General features: G+C 34.5%; 2 protein-coding genes across 4 annotated transcripts; both read right to left on the reverse strand.

The window, feature by feature from the left end:
* Nucleotides 1-4,774: 4,774 nt before the first annotated feature.
* sdhaf2 (succinate dehydrogenase complex assembly factor 2) lies at nt 4,775-8,324 on the reverse strand. Its single transcript, XM_081394459.1, has 4 exons — nt 7,955-8,324; nt 6,680-6,891; nt 5,313-5,422; nt 4,775-5,124 (listed from the first exon to the last, which is right to left on the reverse strand). Exons 1-4 carry the CDS (start codon nt 7,979-7,981, stop codon nt 4,997-4,999), a joined length of 477 nt encoding a protein of 158 aa, XP_081250585.1. The 5' UTR covers nt 7,982-8,324; the 3' UTR covers nt 4,775-4,996.
* A 608-nt stretch (nt 8,325-8,932) lies between these two features.
* polr2l (RNA polymerase II, I and III subunit L) lies at nt 8,933-10,338 on the reverse strand. 3 transcript variants are annotated; one of them, XM_081352455.1, is made up of 3 exons: nt 10,268-10,338; nt 9,487-9,598; nt 8,933-9,400 (listed from the first exon to the last, which is right to left on the reverse strand). In XM_081352455.1, the coding sequence occupies exons 2-3, from the start codon at nt 9,579-9,581 to the stop codon at nt 9,292-9,294; spliced, it is 204 nt and encodes a 67-aa protein (XP_081208581.1). In that variant the 5' UTR covers nt 9,582-9,598; nt 10,268-10,338; the 3' UTR covers nt 8,933-9,291. The 3 variants fall into 3 exon arrangements, with proteins under 3 accessions (XP_081208581.1, XP_081208582.1, XP_081208583.1); XM_081352456.1 differs by having other exon boundaries at nt 10,293-10,329; XM_081352457.1 differs by lacking the exon at nt 10,268-10,338 and adding an exon at nt 10,132-10,253.
* Between the last annotated feature and the right edge of the window lie 2,408 nt (nt 10,339-12,746).

A 12,746-nucleotide genomic window follows, 5' to 3' on the forward strand; every position in this document is an offset into this window, starting at 1 on the left:
TGTAAATTTTTTTGTTCGGTTAGCCGGGTGGGCTGCAGTGTATATGTCTTCAGTGGTTATAATAGGAATGTTTGCAGTGTTGGACGTGTTATGCAGCAGCTCTGGCCGGCTCCGTTTCTCCTCATCTCCATAGAGACAGATGGCAGAGGTCAGTGAGATCACGCAGCAGGCTCTTTCAATGCTATATAAAGGCAGAGCTCACCTGTGAGCCAGGTATCACACAGTCTCTCTGTCTGAGGTGTGTGTGTATGTGTGTGTGTACCGGGTGTCTATCAGTCTCTCACAAGAGCAAGTCTGAGCAGAGCCGGATTAACGCAAAGGCAAACTAGGCACGTGCCTAGGGCCCGATTGGCGGGATGGGGCCCAGACAGAGGGACAAAAAAAAAAAAAAAAAAAAAAAAAATTAAATGTCCTATCTACAATTTATTTCAAAATGTAGCCTATTAATCAACTAAAAATAGTGACGATGTTTATCTTAACCATAGACTGTTACATTACGTCACATTAACGCCAGCCCATGACTGTAGAGGCGCCAGCCAGTTTAGTCCGAGGGGACGTCAGAGGCGATCAGAGGCGGTCAACGAACGCATCCATCAGGTGCTGAGTGCGAAGCAAAAGCAGAAATAGGCACGCAAAGAAGCACAGCTCGTAATGCAGGTCATCGATTTTGGTGTGATTGCAATGTATTTTAAATATAAACTTGTGGGATACTGTAGATCAGCGTCATTTCTGGAAAAACCATTCACCGCTTTATGAGTTTAAAAGAGCGCGAGCGTCATTAACGTGCCCAGACGCGACGCTTTGAATTTGCGCGTACAATCAATGAATAACATCGCGTCCAGAGCTGACTAGTAAAAAAGCTACAAAAGTAAAAGACAAGACGTTTGTATTCAAAGTTAAAAAACCAACACACTGCAACATTTTTAAATGTTTCAAATAAAAGATCTCATATGGGTCTATCTTCTATATTCTGATGCTGATGATTAGATAATACCCTGACATCAAAGCCTATAGGAATATTAGTTTAGATTTTTTTTCCTGCTCAGTAGCGATCGTGTCTTTCTCTTCCACTTGATTTGTGTATAGCATATTTAAGGTAGCAATGCAATACATAATAACATATTACTGATATTAATAATATGACAATATCTGCAGTCAATATTGATTAAATGGGAGGGAAAAATCCTGCCCATAACGCAGAAAAATGATAAAAGCACGTTCATGTTCATCTACTGAAGTGGTATTCTGGAACTGTGAATAAACTGAATAAAACAGCAAAATAACAACAATAACAATAACATCTTCATTAAACAAAAAAAGAGATTAGCTTAGATAAAGTTTGATAGGCTACCAGTAAAAAGTCTGGACCCATTACTATTTTTAATGTTTTTGAAAGAAGTTTATTATTATGCTACAAGCCTGCATTTATTTGATCAAAAATACAGAAAAAAAACAGGAATATTCAGCAAGGATGTGTTAAATTTATAAAAGTGATATTGAAGACTTTTTTAAAACAACTTTTTAATAATCAAAGAATCATGAAAAAAAGTATCACATGTTATAAAATAAATATTAAGCACCATTTCTAACATTTGATAATAAATCAGAATATTATAAAGTTTTCTGAAGGATCACGTGACACTAAATTCAGCTTTGCATCACAGAAATATATTTTAAAGTATAGCCTAGTAAAATAGAAAACCATTATTTTAAATTGTAATAATATTTCACTATATTATTTTTCTGTATTTTTGATCAAATAAATCCAGGCTTGATGAGCATAAGAGACTTCTTTCAAAAACATTACAAATAGTAATTTGTCCAAACTTATGTACTGTGTAAGTAAAAATATACTAAATTTAAAATTAAATGTTGTATAAATAAAAAGGTTAGGAATCATATTTGTTTCAAGTGTGTTTTATTGGGGGTGGGGGGCCTCCAACATGAATTTTGCCTAGGGCCTCCAAATGTCTAGATCCGGCCCTGAGTCTGAGTGTGTCCTTTAAAAGACAAAGAAGTCTCAGATCATGTTCTTCACAGTGAAAACATGTTAAAGACAAACAAGTAGCTAGGATATTACACTGTACACTATTGCTCAACTGGCAGGTCAGGAACAAAGGCTCACAGATATGTTGGTCATAGCATTCGTCCAATCAAACTTTACAGTATTTGGCTGTCACTTGTCTGTTACGCATTATTCTCAAAAAGGTTTTGACACCGAGCAAATGAAGCTATGATGCAGCAGTCAAGATGCACTGAATCTCATTGATGTTTATTTTGGTCAGTTTTCATATTCAGTCTTTGTCATGTTAATAATGTTGCATTTTGTTGGTCTTATGCAGATTATGGTAATAATAATAAGTTTAACCCCTGGTTTTACAGACAAGGCTTAAGTCTAGTCCCAGACTAAAATGTCGGAGCTGTTTTAACTGAAAGCAACTTGCAGTGACATATCTTAAACTGTCAGTGCATTTGTTTTGTCTCAAGATGAACACCATGTTTTTTTCCAATTTACATTTATAAAAGCTACTTAAATGTCCTTGAACTAAGGCTTAATTCTGGATTAATCTAAGTCCTGTTTGTGAACCCAATGAGTATAAGGACTTTTTTCTTTACATTTATATGATAAACAATGTGCTGTGTCAAGTTGATGCCTAATGTAAAACCCAACTGGTACAGGACAGTACATATCCATTCAAGAGGACTTTTTTCTTTTTTAGGAAAATAAATAGTTTTATTCAGTAAGTGCGAATTAATTTGATCAAAAGTGAAATTACAGACATTTACAAGTTACAAAAGATTCCTATTTTAAATAAATGCTGTTTTTTTAAACTTTCTGTATTTTTAATTGATCAGTTTCCATAAAAATATTTTCAACATTGATAATAATAATCAACGTTTCTGGAGCAAATCAGCATACTAGAATGATTTCTGAAGGATCATGTGACACTGAAGACTGGAGTAATGATGCTGAAAATTCAGCTTTTCATTTTAAAATATATTAACATTGAAAACTGTAAATTGTAATAATATTTCACAACATTACCGTTTTTGGTCTGATACCGTGAGCATAAAATATAACATTCAAAAACTATAACTTTTGAAAGGCAGTATATGTCTGCCTTTGAAATTCAGAAACTCTCTTTATCATTTTCCTTTATATGGTTTCCTTTTGCTTTATATTCTGCTTCATTTCCTCCTCCTTTTTCGGTGGTTATGTGGTTATGGATTGGCAACAGTTCTATCAGTTCCTTTTGAATATGACAATTTTACCATCCCTTCATGTTCTTGTCCAAGATTCAGGGTGATGTGTACAGCATACATTATTTCAGAACAACAGTAAAAAAAAATATAATAATAATAAGTGACTGCCTGTTGCTTGCATATTTTCAGTGCTAAGGTATATTGTGGATGTTTGCCTTGGCGTTGCAATGCGGTTGCTGAGGTCTTCAGAGTGCTTGCTATAGACCTTAATCAGGGTAGCGCCATGCTTATGAAAGAGGCTCTGAGGGAAATGAGCCTAGAGTGTTCAATGGATTGTAGTAGCTGATGAAAAAATTTCAGTAGACAAACACTCCAAAAATAAGTTTCCCCTCACAACCTTGTTTTCATCCGTGTTAAATTCAATATGGCGCCTAACCTAACTAAGGTCCATAGGGGTGTGTGTCAATCAACCCCCTTGTTCACCTTGTTCAGACATTTCTAGTGAACTGCACTGGAAGCCATGTGATCTGAGGTATAATTAATGTCTGTAACACAAACAGGATGAGTTTTGGGGAGTTTGTTCAAATCCCAAAACCCACTGAGCAAAAAGAAACAGTCAATCTTTCCTTAGCAAGCCAAGCAGCACTACTTTTTTTTTTTTTTTTTTTTAAAGAAACTGAGATAAATTGGTATAGTCACACTGAAACCCAGCATGTGAACGAAAGCGCCACAGCCCTGTGGCATCTGTGCTTTTTAGCAGTGAGAACGCCTGTGTTTAGTCATTTTTAAAAATGCAGGCTACACAGGTACACGGGACACATATCTGGGACATTGCTCGCTTAAAGGAGAAAACTGTCATGACTAAAAGCTCTCTGCCATCATATCGCACGCCATTTGACGTCTGTGTACCTCAGCATTCAGGACAGTGTCGGATCTGTTTTGGTGAAAAGTGCACTCGCTCCTGCGGCGAACAACCGCTAGTTGAGTATGATGTTAAAGGACTCGATTAGTCAAAATACTTGGATGCATTTCAACAGTCGCTGCACACCTCTTTACATTCATCTTATTAGCAAGGAAAAGTCTGCCATCTTCTGGCTGAGAGCTTTCAAAATGCATGTACACAAAACATATTTGGACAAACAAAAAAATATATGAATGTCATTGCATTGCAATGCTATTTATACACTTTTAAATGTGACCTAAATGTCCAAATACAGCTTGGGGTTATTAAATGACTGACCAGCCACACTAAACAAGCTAAACAACATTCCTGTCTGAAGTGTCTTTAGCGCATTTCAGATCTCATCAAATCTCTTTAGCACGACCCTGTGTTTAATCTTTGAAAACACACTAATGTGTTTTTCACCAAGCTACTCAAGTAAATAACATGATTCACACTCTTTGAGCTTTTCAATGCAATGCCTGTAGCAAAGTACTTGATAACCTCTTAATGCATGAACTCATGACACAAATTTGTTCCATGCGTTCCGAAAATAATATATTTAATTGGAGAAAATCTTTAGATATATTCTTCCTGTGGTTGTTAAACCTACTGAGACAAACACTTCAGTCATCGATAAGAACAAACTTTAATACAACTGGTATTTTCACATCACAGTCACTGTACAGCATTTATATGTATAATTTATGTATATACAGTATGTGTGTGTGTTAATTTACTGTATATGTATCTAAATTCTATATATATATATATGATGTCTGTTGAGATCTCAGGTGCTTGTATGAGCTCAGTTCTGGTTTTCTATGACAGTCTCTGGCAGAAGGCTGAGTTTTAACTGCTCTTGTCCAGATATTCAAGATTAGGGGCATCTAGACGCTGCTCCATGTCCTTGTTCTTGGCGAACTCTTTGAGCATGTCCATCACCTCGCCCTGGTACACATCAGGCGTCGGCTGAGCCTCTGACGGGGGGGGGGAAGACACGTGTGCAAACTCATTTCAGTCCTTTATACATGTTCCTGGTCTTATTGTGCACAATACAACACTACTGTTACTCCACAGAAACATATTCATTGAATGAAATCAAAGTCAATTTCATGCCTGAGCAGAGCTCTACACCACTGAACATCTATTTTATTTGTGTTCATACCTGTAGCCCAGTAGTAGATGTCCCAGTCATTGCTGGGTTCGTTGATGAGTCTGTCATACTGCTTTAGCTGTGATTCACTCATTGTATTCAGGTACCGCTTTGCAAAAAGGCTGGTAACAAAACAAAAAAAAGTAGTCAGAGTAGCTTTCCCTTGATTTTGAATAATATGGAACAGTGTTATTTTAGTATCACAGAGATACTATTATTATAGTTTTATTAATATTTTGAATATTTTTTTCATATGTTCTGTTTTATTTCAAGTTTAAGTCATTTTATTGTGTTTTTGTCATTTATATTAAAATTTTTTATGTCTATATAGTTTTTCATACATTTTTTATTTCAGTTTTAGGTATTTTAGTGCATCAAATTATAATTTATATATAATTTCTTGTAGTAATTACATAAACAATGGCAATTTTTTTTTTACATATTTTATTTTACTTCAAAAATGTTTTAATTGTTTATATATATATATAGTTGTTTATATGTCTATGTGGTGTTTTTAATATGCTTTTTAAGACAAATGTGCAAATTCATAAGTCAACACCATTGCTGAGTATTTTCTCCTGCAGTGAAAAAAAGAAGCGGTTTGAGTCGCTGGTGTTTCTTACATCACAAACTACCTGGCAACCAATCACGTCAACGTGCCAGCATATCATTAACTATGCTGTGAAGCAGTGGAGTCTCAAGAGAAGCCAGGTTATCTCAGTATATCTTTCTGTTGATATGAAAAATCGTGTACATTTAGCAATATAACGGGTGTATGATGTATATTACGATGTTATGATGTGCCTTTCTCCACTGATGCTCTGAGTTGTTCAAAGGGTTTCTAAGGATGCTGATTGTAAGAAGGCAGCTGTCTGACTCTGAGATGGCGAACGGGAACATGGTTTGCGTAACAGTAGCAACATGTTTGATAACGTAGTCAAGCCAAAGGCTAATCATATCAATTACCGTTATGTGTCCAGCATTGTAGAGAGCGATACATAAAACGCATTACCATTCAGATACAGCGACTTGAAGACGATCCTGTATAATTCACTCTTTCAGTCTCTCTTAATCGGTTCAAACATATATGGCTGAATTAAACTAGTATTTCCAATTGCCATTGTGCAGTGTTTACTACAGTAAAGATGAGCGGGTGAATCTCTGAGCTGGTGCGAGTGAATGGAGGCGGGCCTCATGAGCATATTCATGGATCTGCGTATACTAAATGAAGCAAGGGTGTAAAGTTATATCCAAGCTATTTTAAGGCACAAAGACATTTTTTCACAGAAAAAAAAGAACTTTTAAATATAATTTTGGTGATCAAAGATGAGTTTTAAGGGATAAAATGATTGACTACCGGGGGACTTTAGCCTACTAACCTCAGAAGGATGCAGTTCTCCAGCATGCCTCTCTTCCGGCTCTCATACAGGAGTCTTTTCTTCTTGATCTCCAGGGACTCGCCTGTCCTCTCCTCCCACGGTGGCAGTGGGATCTCAATGAGGGTTGGTTCTGGGGCGTCACCTCGGTAACCCCGAGAAATCACTGTGCCAACAGCTGGACGCAGTGAAGCTCGGCAAACCGAACTAACAACCTGGGAATAGATCAAAATCAAACGATGTTAAAAATCTCCTCTGGCCTTGACTCTAATCAGCATCTAGATAGACTATTTTATATGTCTGTGTAGGTTTTATCACATGTAATCAAAAGAAATCATCATTCCATGTACGCATTATATTAAATAAATATGCAATTATGAATGGCATTTAATAACGTCAAAATAATCATCCTGAAAAAAAGTTTTGGCATCATTATAGTGTTTTGTCTCAAGACATATTATATCATATTCTATATCATATATTTTTGTAAAAAATAAAATACATTTCTAAAAAATAAAATCTATGACATTATATTTGGCCCAGAAAATAGGACATCTTCCATACACCAGGACTTTATACAGTAACATGTATGATCCAGTGTTATTTTAATATCATCGATATTATAGTGTTACAGTTTGTATTTTTATAATTTTTGATTTAATTCTATTTTTAGTTTAGATAAGGATTATATACACACACACACAGTCACACTAAACCTTTAAAGGATATGAAAACGAAAATGATAAAAATCCAACCATATATCAGCCAATATACATTATATATATATATATATATATATATATATATATATATATATATATATATATATACACACATTATATATATATATATATATATATATATATATATATATATATATATGTGTGTGTGTGTGTTTATTTTTTTCTAGTTTTAAATCTATACAGTGAGCAAAATGAATTACTGTATCTCAAGAGATGAATAATCTGTTGTATTGTTTAGGAAACTGTATTATAACAAAAGATTGAAATTAGTCTTGTGTGTGAATTCAGGGGTTAGTTTAATACCGATGAAGATGTTATAATATCCTCATCTGTCCTTGCTCAGACATTCAAAACAAAACGACAGGATAAATATCCAACTTTCCAAACCCCTGCTATAATTTTCATTTTATATATTAGTTGGATGACATTAATTTGTGATGGGCTCAGAAAGATGTTCTTGTTATGCCACTTCAGAATCGTGAGGTCAAATTAGATCTTTAAAACCAGTCGCCAAATGCAAAGCAAATACACTTACCTTTCTTGCAATAGCTGCTGAAAACATGTTATCGAGAAGTATCTTCAGTAATGTACGACTGATCAAGTGCTTGCTTGGCTGACAATGTTATATTTTGAAGGAGAGTTCATGCAACTGTTTCACAACAGAAGACCAGGAAACGTAGTGGAGCGGGCGCCATGTTGGTAAGGTCAATATCAGTTTTCTATTTCAATATCATTTGAATGTTGCTTTGAATAGTTATTTGTTTTCTATGCCGTGTAGACATGGCAAGTGTGTATTTCAACCTTGAGTTTGTCCTTGACCACTGGGCGGACACGTGTAAGTTTAAAAGGCAAATCCTAATAAAAAAAAAAAGCTATTGTTTGTTTCCTAGGGACTGTATTTCAGTGAACACTTGTGAAAGCGGATGGAAGTTTTCAGCTTTATATAATTCTTTTAAAGGGACAGTGTTACTAATTATGAACGGTAATTCTCCTGTATGTTCATTTCTTTTACTTTTATTAAACCTTAAGTAAGCACAAAATCTGAATCCGAATGTCTAATCAAAAATAAAGTTATTAAAGTAAACACAGTACTTAAATACAACATAGATTTGTTTTAATCTTCAAATATTTTCAGCATCAATTTTGACAGCAGTGTTATTTTAGAATTATCTAAAAATTATTAGCTTTTAATATTATGAATTAGCTTTTATTTTTATATTGTTTTTGTACATTTAAAAGAAATGCGTCGCTTTACTAGTTACTTGAAAAAGTAATCTAATTACATAACTCTCATTACTTTTAATCGTTAACCCAAACACTGGTTCTTCTAACACTTGACCGATGAGTCATTGCAAAGTTGTGAACCATTGTTATATAGTAAAAAGCTGTGAAAAAAAACTTCTCTTCTTGTGTAACAGAAAAAATGACAGCACACCCGTTTAAAAAACAATAAGGCTGAGTAAATAATGACAATTTCCGTTTTAGAACGAATTTCTTTTTCTTTTCTTTTCTTGTACAAACAAACATGTACAGTAACTCAAATATCAAGATTCACCCTACGATTGGAAAAGCTTCCCTTTTTGGATTCCCTCATTATTTTAATAACACTAGTTAAACACAGGTTCAGTTTGAAATGTAATGAACTGTACAACAGATATATTTCAATCTTTATTTAACAAAATGCTAACAAACAAAATGCTAATAAACAAAACGCAAATAAACATTCCACATAATAAGTTTCTTCAGATGTATTCTAATGAACCAGCCGTGTTTGTGTTGAAGCCCACGCCTGTATATCTTCCATTAGGATCAAGTCTTTGAAAATACGAGAGGCCGAGCGGGATTTTCATCTTCAATTGCACAGAAAGCTCCTCATTTCTCCAGCGGTGCATAATTCAACAACTTCTCGATAAGATCCACGTGGGCCAGAAGCATCCGGCGACAGCAGTATCTCTTCAAACCCAGAGCATCAAGAGCATCACTGTAAAAAATGAGCAAAGAGTGAGATTCAGTTTACTGGAAGATGTGCAGAGAAATCAAACACTGATGGACATTTCATGAACTCACCCCTCTGTGTACTCCGCTTGAAGAAGACCCAAATACGCCTCCCATTTGTTCCCAACGATTTTCCCACAAGTGAAGCAGCGAACAGGGATGATCATGGTGAAGGACGAGAGGCCTGAGAAGAAGACGACAAAAGTGTTTATGAGAAGACAGGGTTTCCACCGTTCTTAGATTGTGATTCTCTATGACTAGACAATTTCAGTCGAATGGAATCCTGTTTCTGCCACATAAGAAAATCAGCGAATCATTATGACAATTATGACACAAGTCAACATATGACTTTATATTCATAAGACAAAAAGTCGAAATTATGACTTAAATCAGAACTATAATACATAAGTTGAAATTCTGAAATACTTGAAAACCCATAATCTTTACTTTTAATCTCAAAATTGTACATTTCAACCTCACAAGTATTAATTATGATAACCTCAATCATAATTAACAATTATAATTTAATGTCATAATTATGATATTTTTGTAATATACTGTATACACTCTCTCTCTCTCTTTCTGATTGAATTACGCCGAAAAAACTATAATGCTGTCAAGATAAACATGTATCACAGTAATGCATGCTGAGATATAAACGCAATGTATTGCTACTAATACAAGCATTTAATAAGCGCCGAAACCTTACAGACTTACTAGTGACTCGTAGAAAAATATATAATATCGAGGTTCAGCGTGAGGTAATTTCCTTAGTTACAAACCCACGACTAAACTTGAACTATTAGTTTATTTTATTATTATTCTAGACTGAACAAAATGTAAGAAATATTACCAAAACAATCTCACACGCTACACACGTTTGTCTTGTGCCGCTTAAACCAGACGCATTTCAAATACGTAAATTCCGCATTGCGTTTGTCAAATACACACGGGTGGAAACAAGGTTATGAGAAGAAGCGTTCCGCTCCCTTCAGAAGCGAGTGAGCAATAAAAACAATATTGTGTTAGTTACACAACTTTTAAATTCAAACGACAATTTGTTAACTTATATCTCAGTAAGTACATTTTGTAAGAGCTTATGAAAGTGATACTTCTGAGGAAATATATGTTATAGACAGTACGTTTATATGAAATACAGATCTTATGAGGAGAACTTTTCTGTAATCTGTTTTTTTTTTTTTATATAGGCTATGCAAGTAAGGATATTGCATAGCCTATATTAAAAAAAAAACAGATTACAGAAAAGTTCTCCTCATAAGATCTGTACTTGTTAAAAAAAATGCAAACACATTTTCTGCCTTGTTCATTCACACCACTTTCCAGTATATCCTTTATTCCTGACCCTGTTAATCCAACTTTTTCTGTTTCTTCCGTCGCGGTTTTCATCTGTCCATCATACAGCCTGTAAATCTAAGCACATGCACCTGACAATAATCACAAAAAAAATAACAGTTGGGTGCTTCCCTGTAATGTATAGTGAACTATTCAAATTACTGTGAGCAATTCTTAATCTAGTCATAACTCTTTTTTTCTTTTCCATTCCCTCCTCTATTCTTCACAGCACCAACTTTATTTTGAATGTTAAATGCTGTAAATGTTTCTTTAGTCTCCCTGTCCCTTCTCTAATGGTTTCATACTATGCTCTTTCCTTCTGACTTTGACAACTTAACATTTACTTAAATGTGTTTTTTGGTCAAACTCCAAAAATCAGTGTAAATTAAAGACACCAAATCTCTGAAATAACACAAATGAAAGTATGAGAATTGTGTAGTTCCCAAAAATGTAAACATATTAAAATTCTTACATAATATAAGACCCACAAATGTGATGCAACCTTCAACGGACACTTCAAAATAATTATTAGTTGTTGTAGTAGAAGTAGTGATAGAAGTAGTAGTTGTGTTTTACTGATACAACTATGGTTGTAAATTCAGTAAATATTATCTTTACTTAAAAAACATTTTTTTGTAGGATTGCAGCAAAACCACACTTACCAAAATGATCCATCAAGTCACTTGATATTCTTTTTACTTTGATTATTGATTTTTAACTCTGTAAGTTATTTTTTTTTGTATCACACCAGACCTTTGTAACTGTTTTTGATGTTTTCATTTTTTCAAGTGGTAGAAACATGTCTACATTAGCATATTTAATAATTCCCTGTTAAAAGTCACTGCTACATTTAGTAGATACAATAAAGGAAAAATAGCAAAGAAATCAGGCTTTAAGCAAGCTTTGAATTCAGCCTTCAAACACGAACAAAAATAACTAACGGAAAAAAAAACACTGAGTCTGGGAAATAGTTCATTGTCCTTTAATAAGGCCATCAAGTCACAAGGGAGCCATCTTATTTTATTTCACACAGGAACAGCAGAAAGGCAGCGGGCGAGGGTGTGTGTAAAATACATATGGCAGGAGGGAAGGGACACATTAGAGGGATAGATAAACTTCAACAAATAAAATCATAATCATTCACCACCACCACCACCAAGACAACCGCCATGTTGCCACATCATCATCAACATCATTACCGTCAGTATCACAACTAATAAATGGTCTTCTTTCTTTTAAAATACAGAGTTCTATTGGAATTATTGCATTATATACGCACTTTAAAGAAAATGTTCTGTAACAGTATGTCGTGTGAAGTGTAAGTGTATATTGTTCGTGTCTGCATGCATTTAGGGATTGTTTCTGTTGTGTAGAGCGCTCATCATAGTGTAACTGTGAAATTGAAGCTGTTGGACAAAAGCCGTCGTAATCTACGTTGCATCTATATTGCATCACACATCTATTTCCATTGGCCAGCTTCAGAAAATCGTCAACATCGTTCAAACAAACGAAAAAAATAAGATTTTGAAATGGCACTATGCAATCCACAGGCAAGGCTACTGAATTATTGAATGACTTATTTTTGGTTCGGGGATGATGACACGTGATGACACATACAAATTGAACACAGATCATTTTAAACTAATAATATTACAACTGCAATTTTCTTTACATTTCTACACCATCTCTCAACAATACAGTCCTAACTGCAATAGATGTCAGAGCCATGTACTTGTACATATGGATTTGCATTAGTATTTGAATATGAAACCAATTGCTTTTTATAAATAGCCTTTAATTTCCATAACCTCCAGAAAACCTCTGTATTGTTAACCTTGAATCATGCACTTTAATATTGTCTCATCTTACAATTGGCAGTTATGGGTTTTGAGACCAGCTTGGAAAAGCTTAAAAAACGTTTGGATAATTGTATTCACGTCAACATTATGGCATGGACGGTGATGTAATTTGACCATTGA

This window comes from Scardinius erythrophthalmus (assembly GCF_964197995.2).
Source record: "Scardinius erythrophthalmus genome assembly, chromosome: 2".
In the NCBI taxonomy this organism is placed as follows: Eukaryota; Metazoa; Chordata; class Actinopteri; order Cypriniformes; family Leuciscidae; genus Scardinius; species Scardinius erythrophthalmus.